The sequence below is a fragment of the Ctenopharyngodon idella genome, chromosome 11 (assembly GCF_019924925.1).
Source record: "Ctenopharyngodon idella isolate HZGC_01 chromosome 11, HZGC01, whole genome shotgun sequence".
Lineage (NCBI taxonomy): Eukaryota > Metazoa > Chordata > Actinopteri > Cypriniformes > Xenocyprididae > Ctenopharyngodon > Ctenopharyngodon idella.
In genome coordinates this window covers 27,891,865-27,918,860 of record NC_067230.1, presented here as the reverse complement: position 1 = coordinate 27,918,860, position 26,996 = coordinate 27,891,865, and the positions used below count along the sequence as shown (strand labels likewise).

The following is a 26,996-nucleotide window of genomic DNA, read 5'->3' as shown; positions in this document are numbered from 1 at the left end:
TTTGCAAGTTTTTGCACGCAGATTTTTTTAAAGTAAATTTCACATATGGAATTAAGTAAAATCTACTTAGCTAAAGTTTACTTTGCAATACTCTGATTCAAGTACATTTTACTCAAACAATATAACACTGAATTAAGCCGTGCTTTTAAAGTTTATGCTTAGAACATCTAAGTAAATAATACAGTTAATATTGTGTAATGGTAACATTCGTTGGATCATTTATGAGTATAAATGTCATTTTGAGTAGAAAATGAACTCTAGGTGTCACAAAACAGCAAGTTACTAAACCTAACAACAAAATACTGATGGAAAACAGTGAAAAATGCAACCTTAATAATTATTTATGCCCCAGTGCATGATGGGAACACCAGTATCAGAAGATTGAGTAGGTTTTACTTAATTTTATAACGTTGATATTTATTTATTTTAATTTCTACAAGCTTAAATTGAGTACTAATATAGAATTTACTTATTTCAAACAGTTGAAATAAGTTTACAAACAAACAGTTATTCAGGTAGAAATTACATTTGTTTTTTCTGTAGTATTTACTTCACCACAGAATCATTTTTATAGTAGTTGAACTTTTGTAACTTAATACATGTTTATACTGTCACTTTTGCTCAATCTAATGTGTCCTTGCTGAATAAAAGTATTAATATCTTTAAAGGGGTCATATAATGCCAGTTTTGCAAGATGTAAAATAAGTCTCTGATGTCCCAAGAGTGTGTATGTGAAGTTTTAGCTCAAAATACCCCACAGATGCTCCGTTTTGTGCCCCTTTAAATGCAAATGAGCTGCTGCTCTCAATAGGGGGCGGAGTTTCAAGAGCTCGAGTTAGCAGCGTCATGCAGACTCACTGAAAATGTCAGAAACTGTTCAGCCTTTTATGTTCAAACCGGAGTCGGACAATGATGGAGAGACTCAAGAAGAAGTGACAACATGTAGAATGCAACAGGACGTTTCTGAATGGTTAGTTGATGAATTTATGTAGCTGATGTGGAGTTAACTATCTTAAAGTTATTGATTGCATATTCTGTCATGATAATCTATAAATCGCTCGTGTGGGAACTGTTATAAGATCCTACAGAGCCAGTATGCTGCATGAAGACAGAACAGGTATAGTTTAGTTTAATTACGGTTATAATTTGTCATGTTGTCATCTTGCTTTTATGACATGCTATTGCATTTGTCTAACGTACTGTATTGCAATAGCATGGCCTCACCCCTTTGTTGCATGTTCTGGGGGGCAGGGTTTATGTAAATTTATGGCATGTAAATAATGTGATGTCACTAACCCGGGAAGAAGCTTGTTGTAGTCCCTACCAGCCATTTGTTGTAGTCCTTAAACAGAGAATTCTTTAAAAGAAAATATCTCCCTTTGCATTGAACTTTGAGCATCATAACTTTGTAGAAGTTGTTTATGCTCAAACAGCAACATTACACACTAACTAAAGTTAAAAAAGTAAAATCGCAATGAACCACCCCTTTAAAGATTAGAAGTAGACCTTACCTAAGTCTTACTAGAGTAGTTCCATGAACTGTATCTCAGCATTTACTTAGGAAGACTTAATAATAATCCTTGCAAATTTATTTGTATTGCAGTGTATGCTAATTGATATGCATACAGTATAATAGAAAGGATTTTTAAATATGATATTATAGATATTTCACTCACAAAGAGCAATTTCTATCTGATTCAATATGTTAGAGCTGAGAAAAACCACATGAATCACATGAATTTCCATGACTTTATACGATTTTATTAATTTCCATGACTTTTCCAGGCCTAGAAATTCACAGGGCTGAAAGCAACTTTAGACGCTAATGAAAACGTTTATAACTGCTGATACAAAGATATGAAACCCGCTTTACTGTTATTTGCTTCTTTATTGAAGCAAATTCACTGCAGTCCGTGTCCAGTATTTTTCCAATACTTCAGGTTCTTCCGCACACATTCATTAGATATGGTATTCCTCAGGGTTGTATGTAGTACATTATTTCTCACAATTTGCAATGTGCATGCTTTGTTGCACTTAATGGAAAATTGACGGGCTAGTCGCAGTACAGCTTTGAGCATATTAGAGACTGATGTGTCTTCATGCCAAAAAAGCCCATTAAATCAGAATCCACATTCAACGCGACTCATATTCACTGTAATCGCCTGGAGGGAATCTTGTAATGAACACATTTGATTCTTCATTTTGAAGACTGCTGTTTTATGTTCTTAATTTTTGCCTATAGCGTCTTTTGTCTTCACTCAGGGAAGAGAAAACATCTTACCTCTCCTAGTTTGCCCAACTTCACATAGGTCTCCAATTTCCCGAAGCCAATGTCCGACTGGAAAAAAATTAAATACTGTGTTACCAAAAAGTTTGTTGAAAACATTTATGAATTGTTTGTGAGCCATATCTTGGAATCAAACTGTGTGTGAATGTCGACACATGTAAATAAGCACATTTAAGAGCTAGAACTGTAAGTGTTAGCAGTATTATTTAATGTAGAGTGGAGCGAGCGAAGGGCTTCTGGGGCAGTGTGCCATTTGCGGTCAGGGTCCTGTGAGCTTCAGGTCTTGTGTAGGAATAAACAATCTGTCACTGACCACTAAGGTCCTTCTGTGTGTAGCTGAAGGACATGCTGAATTAAGCCAGAAACTTATTCTGAGCAAGTATGCGCATGCGACCAAGGCACTGAAAGTTGTACATATGAAGATTTATTTGTGTATATCACTTTTAACAATACATTTTGTTTGAAAGGAGCTGCAGAATTATTTTATAGCGTTTGACCTGAAAGAAAAATGGCTGTAGAAGAGATTTACGATAATGTTTGCTGTAACAGTTCTTGCAGCAACGCTGTAAATGCGCCAAATGTTGTGTTATAAATCAGTGTTTGTATGTTTTTTTTTTAGCGGAGAGGCATGCTAAGTATACAAATGTAGACAGAAATGCTAGGCCAACGCTTTGAAAGTGCTCAAACCGGTTGAGTAGTATTTGTATAGCACTTTTTAAAGTATAGTATGAAAGCAGTAACTAGTTTGACAGTAGAAATCATGGATGGCTATCGAGTGCAACGTTCGGGTTCTGGATGTAAAAATCCCATTAAAGGCACAATATGTAATTTTCACCCACTAGAGGTCGCTTATTCTAAACAAAGGCGTAGCTTGATGGATGCCGTCGGTGTGGAACGAAGCCGCTGGAGTGATTGCTAATGAGAGACGAACGTGACACACGGCTCGAGAGCAGTGGAGCTTTTATTATGTAAAAAACACATAATATATTAAAACGTCTTTTGTGTTTCCATGGGTTCTACAAAATACGGAAATCGAGGGTAACGCAGGTATGATGTCATTGATATGCGACGTACGGACGCAGTCCGTGTCCTGGTTAAAATTGCTTATTTCTCTGGATTAAAACATTCTTGGAAATATTTGGGATAATGTAAGTACACAAGTCAACAAAATATATAACACTGTTCTAGTGGTTTTTGGATATTTTAATCCAAAAATCTTACATATTGTGCCTTCAATCCCATTTTTTTTCAGTACTCAAGATGTAATGTAATCATATGACATTACCTTCCTTCCACCCCCCCACATGCATGCTGCAATGTATTCTGGGATTGCAATATCTGCAAAAATACATTTGCTGAAGATTTTGTTGGACAAAAAACTAGAGCTATATATCGAAATCGCCCCTATACCCTCATTCACTATTCCCTTCACTAATATAGTCCACTTGAAGGAGTGAATGAAAACGAGTGAGTGAATTCAGACACAGCTCCTGTTGTATTGAAAAGCTTTATCTCGAACTCTGTCATGGAAACTAGCATATATAGACCTTAATAAAACAATTTAATAATAAATTAAAAAGGAATTTATACCTGTATGACATTACGTTGTACCTACATTGGACCAGTGTTTTTTAAAAAATCGCTGAGTACATAAAGTGTACATCAGTTGTACACTTGTTATTGCGGTGCATTATGAGATTGAATGAGTAAACTCGATAACGTCCACTATGGTTTTGAACACCATTACTAATGGCTGTTCCCTCAAATAATGCCCTATTTAAAGGGTATTGGGGTGATTTCGGACACAGCCTAGGCCTCTGTGCACTATTGCATGTCTATGATGCCAAAAAAATGTTATTTTATTTTAAATGAAATAAGTTGTATTTTATTGATAGGGCTGGGTTTCTCTATAGATATTAGCAGTAACTTAGACAATGAGATGTTCTTTAGATTTCTAACTAATTATCTGTGTGAGTTTAGTTTGGTTACTAACCAGTGAGGCTCTTCTGGACATGCGGCTGAGAGGTTTGCATGGTGGAGTGCTTTCCATCTGTAACTTCTTCAGAAACTCTGGCGGGAGACGAATATCCATGGGCAGAGACATCCTCTTAGTTACATCCTGCACACACATCAAAGAGCTGTCAGCTATTAGCGTTCAGCTTGCACACATAAAAACACAGCGAGTCAAGGTGAATATGACAGCTTTCTCTACGCCTATAGGCAGAGCTGACTATTCTTACCAGGACAAACTCGGCATGACAATGAGAAAACCTGTCACTTTTCTCCAGTGTGAAGACTCACACTCAATAAAGGATTCTGGAGTAATCTCAATACGACGAGGCAGGGTAGGACAAAATATTGTATCATGCAACGAGCTGAAGTATCTCCAAAATTCTTCTCGCATTTAAGAAGCTCTGATGGCGTTAGTTCGTAACTCGATTCATCGGCACGGTTAGGCGAGGCCCAAAAATAGCACGGCAATGAGGGGGAATCTTATGTGCTCTGAAAAATGAGAGCATTCCCTGTGATTCCTCCTGCTCTGCCTTGTGGCTGGGTTTGTACGGTCGTGCAATAAAACTAGCGAGTGATTCTCAATAAAACCAGGGAATAAAAAGTCCTCCCTTTATCCTTGGTGCTCTCCCGTCATGCCCATGGGAATAAAATAAGGGTGCACGGTGCAGATAAAAGGTTTGCGAGAGCAGAAAGAAGCCGTCGCATTTGAAAATGGGAGAGGGCATTCATTCCAATTTTCTCCCTGTAGATTCATGGCCAGTGAATAAGAAAGCTGACAGCCGAGGCAAAGAACACTCCGAATGCCAAGTCTGCCTTTTGTGGCTCTGGACTAACTTACAGGTAATACTTCCACTCCATTTAATGATGGACTCCATCTTTCTCATGCGCCTCCAACCGAGGCTTTTCTCTCGTACACTCGATATAGAATCGCATGGATGATTATGGTGGAAGAGAGAAAGAGAGATTATCAAGGCAGGAGCCTAGTCTGTTCTTGTCATTCGGGAATCCAGTTGGCATGGTTTATTTTGAACTTGCTTTTCTAACAGGTGGAATGCATCACTAATATTTGTGAGACATGTATGACACTGTAATGTTTTATTGATGTTATGGTGTATTGAAGAAGATTAAAGATGTATTCGTTACAGATATTCACCATAGAACCCAAATTACTACAATGAAATGAGAGCCAATTCGACTAACGTATTAACGGCGTATTTTTATGCTATTTGGGGATATTATATAAAAGAAATACTTGATATAAACACCAAGATGTGAATAAAATCCAATCCTCTTTAAAAGGTTTTTATTGTGAAAAGAGTTATAGAAATACATTTTGAATAATTAATTATTTTAAACTGTATGGAGCCCCTAAGGGGAAAATATGTGGGAGGAAAAAAATATATATGTCAATGCTTTTGTGCTTCCTCAGAGAAACATTGCATTCTCTCTCAAAAGTATTCCATTCCTCTGAGAAACGTTGTGTTCTCTTGCAGAAGTATTTCGTTCCTCAGAGAAACATTTGCACTCTCTTTGAAAAGTATTGCGTTTCCCAAGAAACATTGCGTTCTCTTGCAAAATTATTGCATTCCTCTGAGAAACTTTGCGTTCTCTCGTGGAAGTATTGTGTTCCCCTGAAAAACTTTCCGTTCCCTCTCAAAAGTATTGCATTCCCCCGAGAAACTTTCTCTTGTAGAAGTATTGCATTCCCCTGAGAAACTTTCCGTTCTCTCTCAAAAGTATTGCCTTTCCCTAAGAAACTTTGCATTCTCTCTTAAAAGTATTGCGTTCCCCTGAGAAACTTTCCGTTCCCTCTCAAAAGTATTGCGTTCCCCTGAGAAACTTTTTGTTCCCTCTCAAAAGTATTGCGTTCCCCTGAGAAACTTTTCGACCTCTCTCAAAAGTATCGCGTTCCCCCGAGAAACTTTCTGTTCCCTTTCAAAAGTATTGCATTCCCCTGAGAAACTTTCTGTCCTCTCACAAAAGTATTGCGTTCCCCAGAGAAACTTTCCATTCTATTGCGTTCCCCTGAGAAACTTTGCGTTCTTTCTCAAAATTATTGCATTCCCCCGAGAAACTTTCTCTCGTAGTAGTATTGCATTCCCCTGAGAAACATTCCGTTCTCTCTCAAAAGTATTGCGTTCCCCCAAGAAACTTTTCGTTCCCTCTTAAAAGTATTGTGTTTCCCTGAGAAACTTTTCATTCTCTCACAAAAGTATTGTTCCCCCAATAAACTTTCCATTCTTTCTCAAAAGTATTGCGTTACCCCGAAAAACTTTGTTCTCTCGAAAAAGTACAGTGTTCCCCTGAGAAACTTTTCGACCTCTCACAAATGTATTGCCTTCCCCCGAGAAACTTTCTGATCCCTTCCAAAAGTATCGCGTTCCCCGATAAACTTTCTGTTCCCTCTCAAATGTATTGCGTTCCCCTGAAAAACTTTTCGTTCTCTCTCAAAAGTATTGCGTGTCCCGAGAAACTTTCCGTTCCCTCTCCAAAGTATTGCGTTCCCCTGAGAAACTTTGCGTTCTTTCTCAAAATTATTGCGTTCCCCTGAAAAACTTTGCCTTCTCTTTTACAAAAGTATAGCGTTTATTCATTAAAACACTGTAATATATTTTTCCTCCAACCTCTTTTTTTTTTTTTTTTTTAAACCATCACCACATCCTTTTGGGGGTTCCATAAAACTGTGATTACCATAGTAAAGGAGTGTGTTAGAGCAGTCAGACACAAACTTGCCATCTCTTTAGTACTTTTTTTTATTTTACCTGGTCTCACTTTAAAGAAAAACAAAGTCTTTGATAACGAGGCTTTAGTGCCTCTGGCAAGGACTTTATTAAGGACTTAGATAAGATTACTGTTAGGATCACTAGGTCTCCATCAAAGCTTCTGGAAATAGCACTTTGCTGTGCTTTAGCATGGAGAAGGAGGAGATGATTAATCAGGACTCACCTCCATGGAGAATCGGCGGTGCTGGACTTTGTTGCGGTACTGCAGATGGGTGGGAGATTGAGCCTGGCTGTCTGGAGCCACTGGACTGGGTTGCAGGCTGTGTAGACCCAGACTATTGGGCACCACACCTGTAGGACACAATCACACCCCTTACAGTTACTTTATAGATATATAGATGATTCTGGAACACATAGTTCTAACTTAAAATCTTTGATTCAGACAACTGGATGATTCTTAAAAAAAAAAGGCCACACAAACTTTATTTTTTTCTTATACTTAAGTAATTGTGCATATTTTTTTGTCAATAATAATAATAATAATAAATAATACATATGTTATATTATATTAATAGCTAACACCAGAAAAACAAAAGCATTTTATAGATGTGTGATGTGCAAAATATTATTATTTTGTCAACACTGTAAGTGTTTTCTGTCTGACTGTGATTCAGTAGATGGAGCAGATATTCAGAAACCATCCTGTATTCTCAGTTCATTTAATATTTATAATAAATATTTGACAGTGATCTTGTATCTGATAGTATTGAGTAATATGTGAGGAAAAGCACATTTTATGAAAGAATGGAAGATACAGGAGATTGCGAGCGAACGCTTCTGAACATGTTAAACAGATTCACTCAAAAAATAGCCTTTCCCTGTACTCAAAGACTATAGGCCGTGTTTTATTGATCCTGCTGTGCTTTGTTTGGTTGTTTCTTCTATTACTCCGGAAGCTTCAATGGTAACTGTTGCATTCATTAGGTCATAAGAGTCGTTTGAAGAGCCTCAACAATCTCTCGTGCTGCTTTTGAGTGCGAATGAGCCATAGACGTCCCACCTCTTCTCTGATTAGCCCGCTAACTCAATAACCGTGAGGTCAGCTTTGGCATATGCTGATGACGGCATCATTAATCAAGCCCACCGCAGTTAGCGGAGCGATCGCAATTATCGTGCCGAGTTTCATGCATTTATGATGTGGCTATCTAAGTGCATGTCAATCCAGCCACCCCAATTAATAATGTCTGTGTCAACAGACTGTCAGCACAAATCCAATTACGCCCCTATACGGCACGTCCGATAGAGACCCGCCGACCCCCTTTGCGAGCGAACGGCAGATGCCCACGGCAGCCTGGCATTATCACTGCCAAACCGTGTTTTCGGAGGTGAGAACGAAAATCAAAATGGCTTTTCTGCTCCATCAGTTCAATTTGGACGAGGGGGCTTGAAGGGCCTCAGGAGGCATCGGGGTGGGAGACCCCGGTCCATTTCACAGCGCCGTGCCGGCATAATTGAGATCCACCTCATTATTGGGCCGAGCCCGTCGCTGAATGAGAATTGCCTGCCAGGCTCATCCGTTCTCATTTATGCAGGCCTCATCCTCACCGGACCGCACAAGTGAACTCTTTATCGGAGCCATTTAGGCGGGAACACCGCAAAATGCCACATCTGGCAGAGACGGCTGGTCGACGCGGTCGCATTACCCACGGCTGTCTTTATCCTATCCGAGATGATCGCGACAGCTGTTTTGCGAGTCCCTGTTATGACCCCGAAAATTAGGGCTGGGTTGACACTATTGATTAATCAATCCTCATTTTAACCATTTCTATTGATTCTTAAATCCCAAGATCGATCTCTTGCTGTTTTCTATGGTGTTTTCAGTTAATGCATAAACAAAACTGCACTAAACATTATTTTTAGTGCACCTCTCATATAATAATCACAATAATATTTGTGCTTGTTTCTTTTTCATAATTCTGTCAATTTTCTCACTTAATTCAAACCATAAATGCTGTTTTTATGCTCTTTAAACCTGTAAAATCTGACATATAAAATAATTGTCTGAAAAATCGATTTTTTTTTTTAATGAATCCAAATTAAATGCACAATATGTCAATTTTGAATTGAAATATCCAAAAACTACTAGAACAGTATTATATATTTTGTTGACTTGTGTACTTATATTATCCCAAATGTTTCCAAGATGGTTTAAATTGCTTATTTCTCTGGATTTAAACAATGACACGGATCATGTCCGTGCGTCGCTTATCAATGACATCATACCCGTGTTACCCTCGGTTTCCAGTTTTATTTTGTAGAAACAATGGAAACACCAAAGACGCTTCAATATATTATGTTTTATATTAGACAGATGAGCAACTGTTTAGATACATTCACCGACAGAAAACTAATCATGTTATATAGCTCAACACAGTAAGTCTTATTGTTGGAATCTCGTTTTCTTGATTTACAGCGAGTACCATGTTTTACCATGCCTAATATCGATCTAGCTTACTGCAGTGTGCAACAAGTGTCTCATAGTAGCCGCTGATCGAACGCAGAGTAGCATTATAACAATTTTCAACACTCAAATGTATCTAATGTGATAAAACAGCACTGCTTTACCCCACATACGATTGACCGGAAGAAGCAGAAGCGGCGACTGCTGTTCTGCTGCTCTCGAGGCGTATGTCGCGCTCGTCTCTCATTAGCAATCGCTCCAGCGGCCTCGTTCTGCTCCAACATCACTCGCCCTGCTCTGCTTCATACTACAGTAACGTTAATAATCTCATCCATGAACATGATTTCTGCCCGAGTCCTGTCCCGATTCTTTTCCACCAGCTGTAGACGTGAAGACAACACCTCCCATGATTCCGCGAAATCAAGGCGTCTTCAAGCTATGCCTTTGTTTTGAATAAGCGACCTCTAGTGGTGAAATCTTACATATTGTGCCTTTTAATTGATATTGAATCGAGATTGGAATCAAATTGAATTGAATCAAGAGCTTGATCGAATTGAATCATGAAAACTGTCAATATCCAGCCATACAGAATATATGAGTGAATCAGACCCTGCAGTCTCCCACGTAATACGACATTTAAATTCCTTGTGGTGTGCCCAGGTTAATATGGACGGCTCTAATCTTACTTGGCATTTGCTGTTGTCCTGAGTTTGTGCAGGGATCAGAATCCCTCCCTCCTGACAGGCCGGAGGGGTATTTGAGTTCTGACCCCAGTGCGTGTGCCGAGGACAGGGTCAGAAATTGGATCTGAGCCGCTTGAGTGACTCGGGGGCCCCCACCGAACATCAAAGCCCATCTCATCTGATCTGGGCTGACACACAAACTGACCTCCAGCATCACACTCTCACTGTACCTCTCCGCTCGGGCTAACAGCGACATGATGAAAGGTAAGGATGACCACCTGCATCGACTCGCTAGCCCGGACTGTCACCAAGCACAGTCTCTGGTTTCTGTACTGTCAAACTCAGGAGGAGAGATGTGAAGCTTTGAAAATCATCAAAGCTGCATGAGGGTGTGATAGATCCAATTGTGCGGACGGAGGGAGAGACATGACTCTCAGGTCATAGATGGAAAGTGACAAACACTGAGACAGATGCTCACATTTTGTTATTAATAAAAGCACTATTTTGAGGTAAAACCCTTACAAGTGTACTAGTAATAAACATCATGTGTAATTCGCACCCTGACTAAGACACATTAGGGAAGGACTTAAATAATCCCATGAATGCATATAACAAATGCAGAATCGAGTTATTAATTGAATCGCATCGGACTTTAACGTGAATTGTCTTGAATCAAATCGTTCTGAATTCACAAAAATCGTTTTTGAATCAAATCAAAAACTTATGAATCGTGAATCATATCAATTTGGTATCTACCCAAAGATTCACAGCTTACAATTGTAATATTTTATTATTGTTATAATACTGATACATTATTTAATAATATTATATTATTGAAATGAATGAATGAATCAATGTTATCAAAAGAATTGATTGACAAAATGATTCAGTGACTCATTTTATCCGAAGGAATGAATACACAATGAATGAACCAGCGTTTTTGAAAGAATTGGTTTAGTGAACAATTCAATGATTTCTTTCATAAAATTACTTTCCTTCCTGAATAAACATTGTTTTGAACGAATCAGTACAGTGACTCACTCATAAAGTGAGTATTTTAGCAATATTTTAGCAAGGAGATCATCACATTTGGGTGTCTGGCATTGTCATTGGTTCCAGAAAACCCCTGACATAACTAATAATAGCCTAATCTTTATAGCCTATAATCTTTACCAGTGAAGGATAAGGTGTCAGTTCACGAAACAGCTAAACAGTCACTCTTAGTATAAATAAAGAGAATAGCTGACAGATCACCCTATTCTCTTTTTTACTCAGTTTCATTTGTTTTGTAGTCTTTCATGCCTCTTCTTTCTCTTTTTAAAAACCCTTTCTAGGTGCACAAAAGATCACTAATGCTCCTTTATGTCAATGACAGCCTTGAAAGCAGGAGTAGGCCTCGCTGGGTGATCAAAAGCCCTGTCTCGCCCCCTCCCTCTTCGAGCATAATGAGAATAACGCTTCAGCCCGTTCTGTTCTTTATTTGGCAAACCCGAGTATCCCCATTAACACGGCGAATTGCAAGGATGAATCACCGATTCCGTCCAGCGATATTTGATGTTTCAGGTAATAAGCGTGGCTTAGCACTAGCATATTCAAAGGCTATCATACTTGGGTAATTTGTTTTTTCAATGGAAGATCATTAGTAATAGGATTATAACTGCAGAGCAAACCCTGAAGGCTTTTCATTTTCTCAGTTGCAGCGCCGCTCAACACATTGTATGGCTCCTAGAGATTCATTTATGTAGATGTTTCCTAATGCACCTTCAGTAGCGTGATTTCTGATTGGAGGACGCCCAGAAGACCTCAGCCAATCATAAGTCCTCTTTATATTTTTGAATATTGAGTGCAGTAGGGATCTTGAAGTTAAAATCCAATTTATTTTCTTCGAACAGAATTAGATTTTTAGTGATTATGACTTGCCATGTGCTCTGAGGTTGTTAAGTGTTGATCGAAGCTTCTGATGTGATTTCAACTCCATAAAAGCATGTTTCATAGCCAAATTCACTGTGAAGAACTAAGCTACCTATAATACTAATGAGATATCGACCAATCGTGTGTGTGTGTGTGTGTGTGTATACCTATATACACACATATACATATACATACATACAGATATAGATATGTATATATGTGTATATATATGTATATGTATGTGTGTATATAATTTATATGTATGCACACACACACACACACACATATATGTGAACACATATATATATATATATATAATTATTCTAAAATAACCTTTTTATACTGTATTTAAATGTGGAAAAAAATGAAATCTGCAAAAAAGTTTGTAAAGATTAGTTTTTCGAATTATATATTTTGTTTTTTTTCATGCATTTTTCAACAAGTGGCTGGTCTCATCCAAAAAGAACTAGAATTTAGACATTTTTCTATCATATTTTCATAACATTTTTTTGCTTGAAACCAATTGTTGAAATGCTGTGATTCATTTCGGAGTTGGCTGATTCATTCAAGGATTTGCAGGAGATGTTTTACAAATGTCTATGGAGAAAATGAATGGGAAAAAGTCTGAGGTCACTGTTATATATACGTGTTAGATGTGCATTTTAGTGAACTAGGCCTCAAGCTCTTATGTATTGTGAGACACAGAGTGTATGTAAGCATTTACACTGCCTTTGTCTACCCTCAATTTAGTGGTGCCTCGCAACTTTTCTCTCTCACTGAAATGTTTTTTCGATTCCCCTAGCAATCACACACAGCCAGCGTTTTTTTCCTCCTCTATTGTTCAGCAGCATGAATCTCAACTTGTCTCTGATGTTTAAATGCATGCTGCCATTTAATTGCTTGTTGCTATGGTGATGCAGACTGTTAACAAAGGCAACGTCGGATCCGGATAACAAGAGATAGCTATTCTGTCTCTCAGGTAGCCATCTGATTCATCAATATTTATATCACATCCTGCTTTTCAGCAGATCTGAAATTCAATACCAGGTCCCCCACACAGCCTTAGATGTTTGTTGTCTGTCTCTCTCTCTTCATCGTTCTCATATTGATTTAATTGCATTTTATGTTCACATCTGGCCCAGGAATGCAGCGGGGGGACGGTTTTGCCGAAACAGACGGGTAAATGTTTTGCTATCCTTGATTTGTTAGAATGGAGGTAAATGTCTCCTTGCCCACATATGCTAATTTAAAAAACAGAAGTAAGAAAAACTAATAGAGAGAGGAGCGTTGGATGACTGGTTGGTGTTGCATTTCAGTAAACAAAGAGAATGAAGGTTAAAGGAATAGTTCAGCCAAAAACTGAAAGTTCTGTCGTCATTTACTCATTCTTATGTTGTTCGAACCTGTACTTGAATGTAATTAGGAGAATGAGGACTTCAAACTCCAAAAAAAGCACCATAAACTATCATTATATGACTCAATATGATTCTTGTGCTATATTCTGTCTTCTGAAGTCATATGATTGCTTTGTGTGAGAAACAGATTGAATGTTATTCTGTGAAAATCTTCCTTGGCATGTTTTTAATCAAGTACATTTTTTCAATAAATGATTCTTTTGAATCAAATCTTTTCAACAAATCATTTCAGTTCCACAAATCAGTCTTAGTGGTATTGTTCTATTACTTAAATATTGGTGTGTTTTCTACATAAAGCTGTCAGAGGATTTGAAATGTAGTTCATGATTCAAACTGCCTACTTTTATGATGCTTTTATGGTGCTTCTTTCAGGTTTATAGCTCTGAGTGTACATAAAAAAATCTCTTTTTTTCATGGAGAAAAGAAAGTCATATGGGTTTAGAACAACATGAGGGTTTTTGGTGAAATATCCCTTTAAGGCTTGACTCATTCTATTTCTTTTAAAATCCGTTCTACTCTTTACACTGTTGTTAATTTGAGCTAGATCTGTCAATTGATTCAAATCTGATGAAATGCATAATATGCTGATTATGAATCAGTTAATCACATACATAAATTTTTTACTCAGAAAAGATACATAAATCATTGAAAGGATATTACATAAAATGGTTTTAGAAGTCAATATATTGTTTTATTTCAGCGATAAATGTCTGTACCTTCTGCGTCGTGTTCTTGCTGTTTTTTCACTTTCACTTTTTTTTGTCCTGCTGATAGTCTTAAAGAGACAGTACCGTTTTGCCACTTGTAATGCATATATAATATGCAGATAGCACAAATGCACAAATGATGCATGTAAACAGTATGGTGCAGGCATTTAAATGACAATCATACATTTTGGCAGTATTAAAATGGAAGAATTTATTAAATAGGCTCCTACAGTTGGTATTCGGTTTCATTAATATTCGGCAGTAGGCGAATGAGAGCGTTATATAGCGCTTTCAAATTACGGCACAAAGACACATAGCGAACGAGCGAGAGAGAGAGGGAGAGGGCGATAGTGGGCCTTGGTTTCCTTCATTTGCAGATATGAAAAGCGAGGCCCTATCCAGGCTCATCATTTAAATATCACAGTGGCAGCGAGCTCTTTGATCTCTTCGGTGGTAATTGGGGTCGTAGCAGGCGAGTCATTTTCCTCTCTTTCTCTTTCTCATCCTCTTGCGCAGTATCCGAGAGATTTTCCTCTCCAGGAAATCCGGCGGCAATATGGACTCCCCACCAATGTTTCATATCCGTCCCCAACCTTCATCTACCTACTGTACGTGTCAAATCACATCCTGGCCTTCTCTAGTGACAAAATCCAGACGCGCTGCAGAAAGTTCGAGCAAATAGCTTGCAGGGCAAACAAATACAAAGGGATGCGCTCAGGAGATTTGCTTTTTTATTTGAGGTGTCCAGAATATAGGAGAGATTGCGTAAGCTGTGAATCTTTGAGATGAAAGCGCAAAGGGTTGTGATGGTTGACTAGCTTGTCTATTTTTTCCCTTCTAATTTGTTTTAGTGTTAATATTTTTAGCTATGCTACTTTAAAGGGATGAATTTATAAATGCAGAGAGGGTTTTAGTGTGCTGACACCATGTTGTTAGACTGTCAGAATGGTAAATGCCCTCCTTAAAGTTGCATTTCTACATTTATCCATTTTAAAGCACCGCTCTTACTACTTTTGTAACAAATCCACTGTCTTCAACAATACATTTCAAGACATAATGCTGTTTTTTTGGGTAGACTGTGATAGTTTTGTGCAAAAAAGGTTAGATAGTTGTTGAGCCCATATATTTGTTGAATGTCTTTCAGTTACCCATTCTTGAATTTAGACGGTGCTATTTTTTAAGAGTTGAGTGTTGATCTATGTACACATACAGATGGATGGAGTCTCAAGACAAAACTCATCTCAAGATCCCTGCATTCTGTTCCGTTCTGTCCTACCAAACTGTTTTGAACACAAGACTATACGTGTGTGTATATAAATATATATATGTAACTGAATTAATAGCTAAATATTTAGACTGAAGTCCATTCACATGATTCGTAATTAGTGTCAGGGCTTCAGTGAACCTCCCAACACATTCATCAATATATTTTTCATTTATGTTATATAAAAATAATATATAAATATTTTCTACATTATTAAAATGTATGTGTGTGTGTGTGTGTGTATATATATATATATATTAGTGCTGTCAATCGATTAAAAAAATAACTAATTAATCGCACATTTTTCTGTAATTAATTGCAATGAATTGCACCTAACAACATGAAAGGTTTTAATATTTTTATATTGTAAAAAATTTCACATTTAATCTCCAAATTAATGTAGAAACAACATAAAGACAGTATATTTTAAATATTTGATCTAACAGGTAAGAAATATACAGAAACTGAATAACATTATCAAACACTTCAGTCATTATACAAAAATTATTAAATCAAGAGCAGTGAGAGCTCTTTGTCTTTTGTTCTTTGATTAACAGTGATTAATAATGACAGACATCACAGCAGCAGGTTTATTAGGCTGCTGTCACTTTAAGATCTGATGCACATGACGCGGATCTGACACGCATCCGACGCGAATCCGATGTCCTCACAACTCTTTATGGTCTTTAAGACTTTATTTAATTCATTTTGGCATAATTTTTTTGTCCATTCAAGTGAGAAAGAGAACTGAACTATATGTGACCCTGGACCACAAAACCAGTCATATTTTTTAAAATAATGAATAAATGAAGCTTTTCATTGATGTATGGTTTGTTAGGATAGAACAATATTTGGCTGAGACAACTATTTGAAAATCTGGAATCTGAGGGTGCAAAAAAATCTAAATATTGAGAAAATCGCCTTTAAAGTTGTCCAAATGAAGGCCTTAGCAATGCATAACCACTCACCAAAATAATTTTTTGATATAGTTACATTAGTAAATTTACAAAATATCTTCATGGAACATGATCTTTACTTAATATCCTAATGATTTTTGGCATAAAAGCAAAATCGTTAATTTTGACCCATACAATGTATTTTTGGCTATTGCTGCAAAATATACCTGTGCAACTTATGACTGGTTTTGTGGTCCAGAGTCACACACATTTTATATATATATATATATATATATATATATATATATTATACAGTTGCAAGAAAAAGTATGTGAACCACTTGCAGAATCTGTGAAAATGTGCAAAACTTTAACAAAATAAGAGAGATCACACAAAATGCATGTTATTTTTTATTTAGTACTGTCCTGAGTAAGATATTTTACATAAAAGATGTTTACATATAATCCATAAGACAAAAAAATAGCTGAATTTATTAAAATGACCCAGTTCAAAAGTTTGTGAACCATTGGACTTTGTGATGAACAACCATCACAAAACAAAAAAACAGTCGGCGATCATCCAGGTAACCACACACAGTTTTAAGAATTAAGGTTCACATACTTATGAATGGGGTTATTTTAATAAATTCAGCTATTTTTTTTTTTTGTCTTGTGGATTATATGTAAACATCTTTTATGTAAAATATCTTACTCAGGACAGTACTAAATAAAAAATAACATGCATTTTGTATTATCTCCCTTATTTTGTTAAAATTATTAACATTTTCATAGATTCTGCAAGTGGTTCACATACTTTTTCTTGCAGCTGTATATATATATGCACAGATGAGAAGAGTACTATTGGATGAAATATTGGAGTAGAAAATAGAAGCAAAGCCCTGCAATTTGACCCTTTGTAGTAGTTCCCCAGAGTTTGTGAATAGGTCAAAAGGAATAATAGATATGTCTGACAACAACTTAACTGTTTGAAACTGTGAGTTTCCTGTGCTCTGTCCTGAAATTACTTTCCGTACACCAGGACCTGCTCTAGTATTTATGTGTGCCCTGCCAGTAGGCTGATGTCGACCCTGGATGTCGGAGTATGTGTGTTTTCTATTTCTTTTAGGCCTCCAGGCTCAGACAGCCTTCTGCCCAGACCGCTTTCTCCCATTGGACTCCAGCAGAGTCTGTCTGCACATCTAAACACACCGATCAGGTCTATAAAGAACCTTCCTACATCTCTGTGAACTTCCAAGAGCTCAAACCTTCCTTGTGGAATTGTATTTGAGGCTTATATCTATATCAAAGCTATCCCATGAGTCCCATGGGGGCAGAAAACAGCTGGTGAGCTAGTAGCTGCTGTGGGAACGTGAATCGGTTTGGGATATTCCGATAGTGATGCGGTATTGCTAGGCAACTGGAGAATGATCGAAGGAAAAGAATATGAACATTCCGTCATCATTTACTCAGTCTCATGTTGTTCCAAACCTGTATGAGTTTCTTTCTTCTATTGAACACAAAAGAAGATATTTTAAAGGATGTTGATAACCAGACAGTTGACGGCACCCATTGACTTCCATAGCATTTTTTTCCTACTATGGAAGTCAACTGTCTGGTTACCAACATCCTTTAAAATATCTTCTTTTGTGATCAAAAGAAGAAAGAAACTCATACAGGTTTGAAACAACATGAGGGTGAGTAAATGATGACATTTTTGGGTGAACTATCCCTATAACTGTCTTTTTCCCTGTAAATCCTGCATAATGTTTGCGCAACTCTTTTACTTACAAGAAAAGAATATAGTGAAAAGTGACTTTGCAGCAAAGTCCTATGGATTGCAACATCATGAGGGTGAGTAAATGATGACATAATTAGAATTCCATTGAATGAAGGAAATGAAACATTCTTCTGTGCTTTCATTCCGGGCCTAACTTCCTTTTTTCAAGTAGACATCCCCCGTTCGGAGACAAAAGCTCTCAACACATTAATAATGCAGTGATATCGAGCTGTCATTGAAACAAAGGTGGCTCAGTGGTTGAGGTGAATGACTGATAAGCGTGTTACTGTACCCTTGTGGGTTTGAAGCTTTCTCAGGGGTGGTGATTAAAGATCTAGGTTGGTAACTGGAAGGTTTGCAGGTTTGAGACTGCATGTAAAGCTAATTTTACTCTTAACTTAGCCAGTGATATTTTGCTTCATTGTGGGGTTACAGGTTGCGCACACACTCAGCTAATTATACAGAATTGATTTTAGTGTCCCGTTGAAAGTAGGTCATCAGATATTAGGCAAATTGTGTTGAATGCTTCGACCCACTGGACCGTAATTCATTATGCAGAAAACTATTAGCCTTCCTCATTTATGAGTGAATTAATAATAGAACTTGGAGGGCTAAATATTTAGACTAAAGGCCCTTTCAGGCGACTTGTGTCGGGGCTTCAGTGCACCTCTCAACAGAACCACAATGCACTGCTTTGACCTCCGCATGTATACTTTTAACCAGTGTATGGGCATATATTAATATATATTTATTAAATAAAATGTGTAGTTTTCTATATATATATTATTTTATATATACTGTTTTGCATTAGTAAGATGTATTAATGCTCATGAAAGAAGTCTCTTAAGCTTACCAGGGCTGCATTTATTTGATCAAAAAAACAGTAAAAATAATAATATTGTGAAATATTATTACAATTTAAAATACAAGTTTTTTTTTATATGAATATATTGTAAAATGTAATTTATTCCTGTGATTTTCAGCATCATTACTCCAGTCTTCAGTGTCACATGATCCTTCAGAAATCATTCTAATATGCTGATTTGCTGCTCAAGAAATATTTCTTATTATTATTGATGTTAAAAACAGTTTTGCTGCTTAATATTTTTGTTGAAACGTGATCTTTCAGGGTTCTTTGATCAATCCTTGCTGAATAAATGTTTTAATTACTTAAAAAAAACTTATCTCAAACTTTTGAACATTAGTATACAGAAATAAAACTTTGTTTCAACTTTTGCATGTCATAATACACTGTTTGACCTGTGATAACACCGATTTTTTATTTATTTATTTATTTATTTTGTAAAAGAGCCTCAAGTCCTCTTTGGTCTAGTTATTTTTCTCCTGATGTGTGTGCTTGAATGTAAGCTATTTTATGCACACCTGAACACCTGGTTCCTTGTTGTGGTGTTCGTATGATTGTTTTGATTCGTACCTCTGAGCGAGACCATCTAGACACTGCAATCCTTACCGTTTTTCATTGGAAATGAGCACACTTTTCATTCATGCCTAGCCAAAGGGCCACACGACAGCTGGTGGTTATTTCGATGGCTGTCTCTAAATGAGATGCCTCTCCTTTCAATTCTGTCTAACAAACATTACATTCATCCTTTGCGGTATAAACTACTCAATGAGATTTAGTGTGCTTATAAAAGCCATCTTGCTGTGTGTGTGAATGTGTGTGGGTGTTTCTGGGTCTGTAATTATGTTCGAACCCTCCAAGGAATCTGTCGAAAAGCCATTTTGGAAGCATTATCATTAAATATAGCTTACATCTTTGTGGTAATCAAGAAACACTTGTTAACTAAAAGACTGCCGCCAAACATTTGCATGATGGCTCCATCACGGGTGTCTCTCCATGGAGAATTACTCTGTTGCACCTCGATCAGCGATACATCACAAATATAACGAGATAATGGGGTAGACGTGCTGGCAGGGAGGAAATATGAGGTCCGACTCCCTAACGTGACTTGGATCGGTTTCTTTCACATTAACCTTGCGGTAATTGAGTTCCAATAATCTTAGGTATATAGGCGAGTAAATTGGAACGGAGCGTTCTATTTCTCAGGGCGCTTCTGACGCCTTTTTCCATCCTGACCTGCAGACGTCTCTCCCGCCACGCTTGGCTTGGAGGTTCATTTGCAGCTGGAGGGAAGGGGACGGGGTAAATAGAAGAGAACTGCTCTTGCGTCTCCTCCCCGCCTGTCCTCGGATCCGCTCTCTCCTTCCAATCTCCAGCTGTCACCGCCACTGCCATCTCTCCCGGGGGTGGAGGAAGTAACAGCGTGCCTTACCCTCAGCCAATCAGAGCAGCTGGTCCGTGTTGGGGGAAAAATGGGGCGTTGTGGAAACAGCTGCCTCAGACAGACAGCTGAGGAGCCTGACTGCTCCCCAAACAAATGTTTTGTTCCCGGCATGCAACCAGATCCAAATCCCCGTCCTGCCATGGGCTGAGGGTTCATCACCCAGTTTCACTGAGTATTAGTTTATTCAGTCTTTTGTAACCAGACTTTTGACTTTCAACAAGTCTGATTCACCGTGCAGCCTGTTCTAACCAAGAAGCGCTAGCTTAGACAGGAAGAGACACAGTTTGTTTTGTTTTTACATGCCGTTTAGAGGTGGATTTATCTGATTTGATGCCACTAACCTGCAATTACTGTTTGCGTGTTCGCTGTGGGCTTCGGTCGAAGGGCGTTTTGAGACCTCTAATTTGTTTGTATTTGTTGCAAAATGGACTACATTGTTACACAGTTGCATTTTTTGCTTGCTTTTATTTTCACTGGGCAATATTTGAAAGTTGAACAAATTTTGAGTCTTTTCATTGGTCAGAATGTCTATGGAAGCTTGTTTCCACCATGGAATAAAACAATTTAAAAGATAATTGTGACTTTTTTTTTATAAAAAAATAACTTTTTAACTCACAATTGCTAGTTTATATCTCAATTCTGAAAAAAATAGTCATATAAACTCACAATTGCGAGTGATAAAGTCAGAATTGCGAGTTTATATCTCACAATTCTGACTTTATAATTTGCAATTCTGACTTTTTTCTCGCAATTGCCAGTTTATATCTCTCAATTCTGACTCTTTTCTCAGAATTGTGAAATATAAACTAGCAATTGCGTGTTATAAAGTAAGAATTGCGAGATATAAATTCGCAATTCTGAGAAAAAGTCAATAAACTTTATATCACACAATTCTGACTTTATAACTCGCAATTGAGACTTTATATCATGCAGTTCTGACTTTATAACTCAAAATTGCGAGTTTATATCACACAATTCTGAGAAAAAAGTCAGAATTGTGAGATAAAAATTCGCAATTAGCTTTTTCATTTGTTATTAAGTGGCGGAAACAAGCTTCCATAGTCTGTGGGCTATTTACACTACCGTTCAAATGTTTGGGATCAGGTATACACCAAAATATACCTGAGACCATCTTTGGTCTTGGTCCATGTGTTTTGATGTGGTTCCAAGCACAATTTTCGTGTTCATATATGCCTAGACAAATCAAACTAAGAAAAAAAAGAGCCCCTATTCATTTTTTTATGCTTGCTTACTCCCAGTTATCATAATATGGTGCATTTTTGTTCACATGAAGTTGATTGGAATTCAAAATAAAGAGTATAAAGGCTCATTCTTTGGAGTTAAACTAGATACAGACCAGCCAATAACAAGCATTATCGATTTATATTGCAAGAGCGCAGGTGTGTGAAAACCCCTGTAGATCTTTGACAGGGTCTTAAATTCTTAAAGTGGTCCTGCTTGTAGTCTCTCCCTTGAAATTCGATTTAATATTGACTCGAGAAGGCGTTAAGACCATAGAGCCCAACAGCCGAGCAGAATAGTACTATTACCACTGCATTAATAATGTAGGCTCAATGATAACCACCACTGCAATTTGAGAGTGAAGAGGGAAGACGCTGGAGAGTCAGAATCCCGTTTCCTCCTCATCTTCTCTGGAGTGGCCCTGACCGCCGCAGGTCCTCACAGGCTAGATTCATCTCTCTCCTATCTCTTGGAGAGATTATCAAACTCTTATGGGCCACTCACTCTCCAGGCATCTTTGTGAGATCCCATTCCATTTGAGAACAATCCAAAGGGCTTCAAATCAAGATAAGGTAGCCTCAGTTGGCTTTAAAACTGACACTATTTACTTTCTTAACAAAGGTTTCTGATTGTAAAAAAAGAGCTTGAATAGATTCTGAATGCCTTTAGTTGACTTAAAGGGTTGGTTAAATCATTGGAGTCACATGGATTACTTTAATTATATTTTTACTACCTTTCTGGGGCTTAAAAGTGGTAGTTGCGTGGACTGTCAATGGAGAGATCTCAGATTTCTGTAAAAAGATCTTCATTTGTGTTCAGAAGATTCAGAACGAAAGTTTTACGGGTTTGGAATGACATGAGGGTGAGAAATTAATGACAATTTTCATTTTTGGGTGAACTAACCCTTTAAAAGGAACAAAGCTGTCTTTTTTATAATATGTAATCGAAATGTAGTACATTTTCCACCTCTGAATAATTTTTTTTCTATCCTGATGACCTAATCAAGGCTGCATGGCATGAGAAAAAGAATATTAACCAATAATAGCTCAATTTTCAGGATCAAATATATTATGAATAGAAAGTTCAAAAGAACAGCTTTTATTTAAAACTGAACTTTAAATGTCTTTTCTGTAACTTCTGTAACTCACACTTTTGAACAGTAAGGTATATTCATTGGTTTAGCTCATTTCCCAATTTCAAAATAGCTGGAGAACATCTCTCTAGGTTAATATGGCTTTCTTTCTGTTAATCAGCATTACTTATATTGTTCAGTTTGAGCAGGAACCAGCGCCAAGTCAATATTGCTGAAATGGGTTTTGAATGCCTTTAGTTGATTTTAAAGGAACAAAGTTGTCTTTTAATCAAAATGTAGTACTTTTTCCCCCACTGAAACAACTTTTCTGTCCTGATGACCTAAGGCAGCATGGATTGGGGAAAAATATCAACTAACAATAGCCCACTTTTCATTATCCATTCAAATATTGATGGACAAAATTAAGCCCCTCCCTTCGTTAGCTCACTAATTAATCTGTTTCACATGAAAACATCACATTACGGAAGTTAAACGTGTGGTGTGAGCAGTTTCATATTGTTTTTTCAGGATTTATTTAATTTTAAAGACCGCAAAAGGAGTAATGGACCGCAAAAAACTGGTTTGAAGTTGTTTTGAGAATTGGTTCTCGCTATAGGTGCCCAAATTAGGATTTAAATGTCTTTTGTTATTATAAATTCTTGATTATGCATGAAATTAATGAAAAACAAACAGTTCATATTGTAGGATTAGACTAAAGCCCTGTTTGGACAGCACTAGTTTTCCCTCAGGAGGTCAGGTACTTTTGTGTTTCACAGAATTTGTTTTTTGGCTGACACAGGCATCCTCTGAGAAATCGAATCCTGACTGAATAGGACTATCTGTGATTATGGTATATTATTTGCCCTTCTCATGTATTCTCAACTTTGTCAGACACCGATGAAGCTACATTTCTCACTGCGCCACATGCTGCACTTTCTTTATGGATTTTTTGGCAACTTTCTGGGTAAAATAATAGTTGGTGGTTCAAGTGAATCAATAAGGAGCGCCTGATATAATCCATATAATAAGTCACATATTTAAGTCTTGTTTATTTCAATGGGTTTTATGATGCTCACATCCAGACTCTTGGGCTTTGAATGGGAGATATGTATGTTGAGAGGAAAACCGTACCATCATTGCAGTGAATGTTGAGCTGGTTTATCTGTTCTGTGAACTCGTTCTCCTCTATCGTCTCTGTTCGTGGCACGGAAAGTGAGAAACGCCTCTTGAAGTTCTTCATCTTGTTCATATCGCTGGACCAGAAGTCCTGTGGAGGATACAAGAACAGTTTAAATTAATGTTGTTTATTTTATTTTTTTCATTTCTGAAAAAAATTGTTGTGCTCTCTACATGAAAGCTGTCATGATATTAATGGGCTCTCGTGTTCTTGTTTTTTTCAGAATCTAGTTGAATTAAACCGAGATTGACTCAATGTTTACAACTTTTTACAAAGATTTGCCTCTTCTGTCATTGCTGGCTGCTTTAACGCTCTGTCAGAGAGCCAAGTTTGGTGTTTATTACACAAAAAATCCAGAAGATAAGTCTGTAATCAAAAGTGAGAGATCTCAGAATTAACTCAAAATGTTTCTCATGAAATTCTTTCAAGTACAAATGGTCTGAGACAGTGGTTCTCAAACTTTTTAGAGTGGAGTACCGCCTGAAGAGATTACCATCGTTCTGCGTACCCCCTCTCTTCCACTTAGACTGCAGTCACATCTTTTCCATTAAGGGACAATATTTGCCCCCTAAATTGATTTTCCAGTGCATATTTTTACCTTTATGTATAACTTTATAAAGTTTTAAATAAAAAATGTTAACTAGAGAAATATGCAATGGTGGTAAAACGAAGTGATACTTTTAAATATTAAACTAAAACCGCCAGTAGGTGGCAGCAAGTCACTGTTTTTATGAGTGAGTCATCGAGTCATTCATTCAGTAACAAAGCAAGTGGCTGTGAATGAATCATTGACTCTCACGATTCGTTCAAAGCCGCAGCCACATTCGTGTGTTGTAGTTCTGCTGTGGTTTTCGTTAAAATATGTTTTTGTTGCAAAATACAGTAAATACTGACAGTACTGTGTTTAAAATGTACGTTTTGTTTTTGACCTTTTGTATAATAATGTCACGTTTGCAGTCATGTGGATATTTGGGAACAATTGCATTCTTGCTCGTTATCAACATTAAATACATGAACTCACACAAGTCATGTTTTTGTATCGAAGAAAGTTAGAGTCTTAAATCGATATCGATCCACTATCTGTGTCTATATTTGTTCTTCATGCGAGTAAGTGCTAAATCCACACTTTTACAAAGGTGCATTGTCAATAACGGCAGTAATTTAGCGCGATTTAAGGCAGCGGACTGCACGCAATCTATCATATATGCATGCTGCTTATTTTATAGCTATATACTCTTACGCTGCGTCCCAATATGCCTACTTTCATATGAGAAACAGTGTGTGAGGTGAGTAGTGTGTCCGAATTTATAGTATTCATAAAACAGTAGGCGAAAATGAATGACCTACTACTTCTGCCGAGATTCTGAAGTGTGCATTCAGTGGACACTCTACTATCCCATGAGGCCACGGGAGAGGATTTATGAATGGAGGTGAAGCGACACAACTGACATTGTAGGTCACATGACAATGACAACATGGTGAATAAAAGTATGCCTGGATTTCATTCATACTACACACATTCATACCATATATACTTATAAGTTTCAAGCCAAATGTAGTAGCTACTATAAAGTATGCGATTTCGGACGCAGCTTTACCAAAGTCCCTTTAAGACAAGTCATTTCACTCGGCGGCCACCTTTGAAACGCCTCTCGGGCATGCGAGCGCAGCTCATATCTCTTTGAATGGGGAAACATCAAATTCTCCAAAGCTGTTAGCCAAGCTTTCGATTAAATTTCATATTTGAAATCACCAATGAAATCTGACAACAACTGTCTCATAAATTTTGTTTCTAAATGCTCAAATCATGACAAAAAACTGTATTTTTCAGGCTGGATCAAGCTAATGCGCATGAGCAGTCCTAAATGTGCGTCTCTTGTCTCATTTCAGAGGCGCGCGTCTGACTGTTTCTATAGGAACCGGAGCTTCTAACGGTCGCTGCAGTAACGCGATGACTTTACCAATCGCCGATTGGCTCTTATTTAGAAGGCGGGACTTATTCCGCCATATTGCACATTGCACTTTCTCCCATTCAAAACAATACGAGTAACACGTCTTGTGTTATTCTATAGTCTTTGGCTTTACTTTAGGTCAACTAGGTTGACCCATAGTGTCTATTTATTTTGCCAAAAGAATTTTAGGCAAAATATGAGACATAATGTCTCGTGAGATATAAAACAGCAACCTCTAAACAATGAATTTTTCTTTTGGTAGATCTACTCGCTCAAAACAGGTCATACACATTCCTATCCGTCCAACATCAGTGCTATATAAAAAGCACAAAAGAGTTAAAGAAATGATAGTTTTGGTGCAAGACATCTCTTTATTAACATTTTAAATGAACTTTAGGGAAAAATAAACCATAATACACCACAAAAGTGTAGATTATGTCCTTTATAAGTAAAAAAGTGGTTTCTGTATGGATGTAACAGCCTTTAAAGAGACAGATTTAACGAACTTCTAATGATATTAAATTCTTCACAGCTGAAGTTCAGCTCCGTCTCACTACAGCTTATCAAAATCTCTTCCTTTCTGCTCCTACGTTACTAGGCAGAGAGGTTGCTAAGGGTTCCAGTGCGGTTCGTTTAATTCCGGGTGTGAGATCGTGCTGTGTGCTTTACTAATTATTTTGAAAGTGGGAGACTAGCCAATACTCCCATTGCCAATTAGCGTCAGCTACCTCCAAAATAACTGCCTCTCAGAGTGCCATTGTTTCTCAAATGACTCTCTGAAACAAAAAATAATAAAATAAATACTAGTGTTAAAAAGTTCCCTTGTCAGCTGTGATGGTGTTTTTTTTTTTTTCTTCTCTCATACTTGTTTTCTGCCTCCCTCTTTGATTATAGTGGTTGTTTTTTTGCTAAGGATAATGATTTAGTTTTCCTCTCTTTGAAACATGACTCTCATAAGACAATAATTGCTCCATGCAGTCCCATCATAGGTCTGATAAAATGCAGACCAGCATCTGTCTGAATAATCTCATCATCTACCTTGTATTTGTGGGAGGTTAACAGTTCTAGCATGGGAACAACATTTAGCCCAGTCTTCTGTGTTTTGGTTGTG

General features: G+C 37.3%; 2 protein-coding genes across 3 annotated transcripts in view; one reads left to right on the top strand and one right to left on the bottom strand.

The window, feature by feature from the left end:
• elk4 (ETS transcription factor ELK4) overlaps positions 1 to 26,996 on the top strand; it is a 150,772-nt gene that overhangs the window by 56,127 nt on the left and 67,649 nt on the right. The gene's annotated exons all lie outside the window — the stretch shown is intronic.
• Positions 1 to 26,996, bottom strand: part of cdk18 (cyclin dependent kinase 18) — a 73,474-nt gene that overhangs the window by 21,303 nt on the left and 25,175 nt on the right. For both annotated transcript variants that reach the window (XM_051911598.1, XM_051911600.1), the window contains exons 2-5: positions 23,888 to 24,023; positions 7,247 to 7,374; positions 4,281 to 4,406; positions 2,282 to 2,338 (exon numbers count right to left, since the gene is read on the bottom strand). In XM_051911598.1, coding sequence (XP_051767558.1) covers positions 2,282 to 2,338; positions 4,281 to 4,406; positions 7,247 to 7,374; positions 23,888 to 24,005 — 429 coding nt within the window. In that variant the 5' untranslated portion in view covers positions 24,006 to 24,023. The remainder of the gene's footprint in view (positions 1 to 2,281; positions 2,339 to 4,280; positions 4,407 to 7,246; positions 7,375 to 23,887; positions 24,024 to 26,996) is intronic.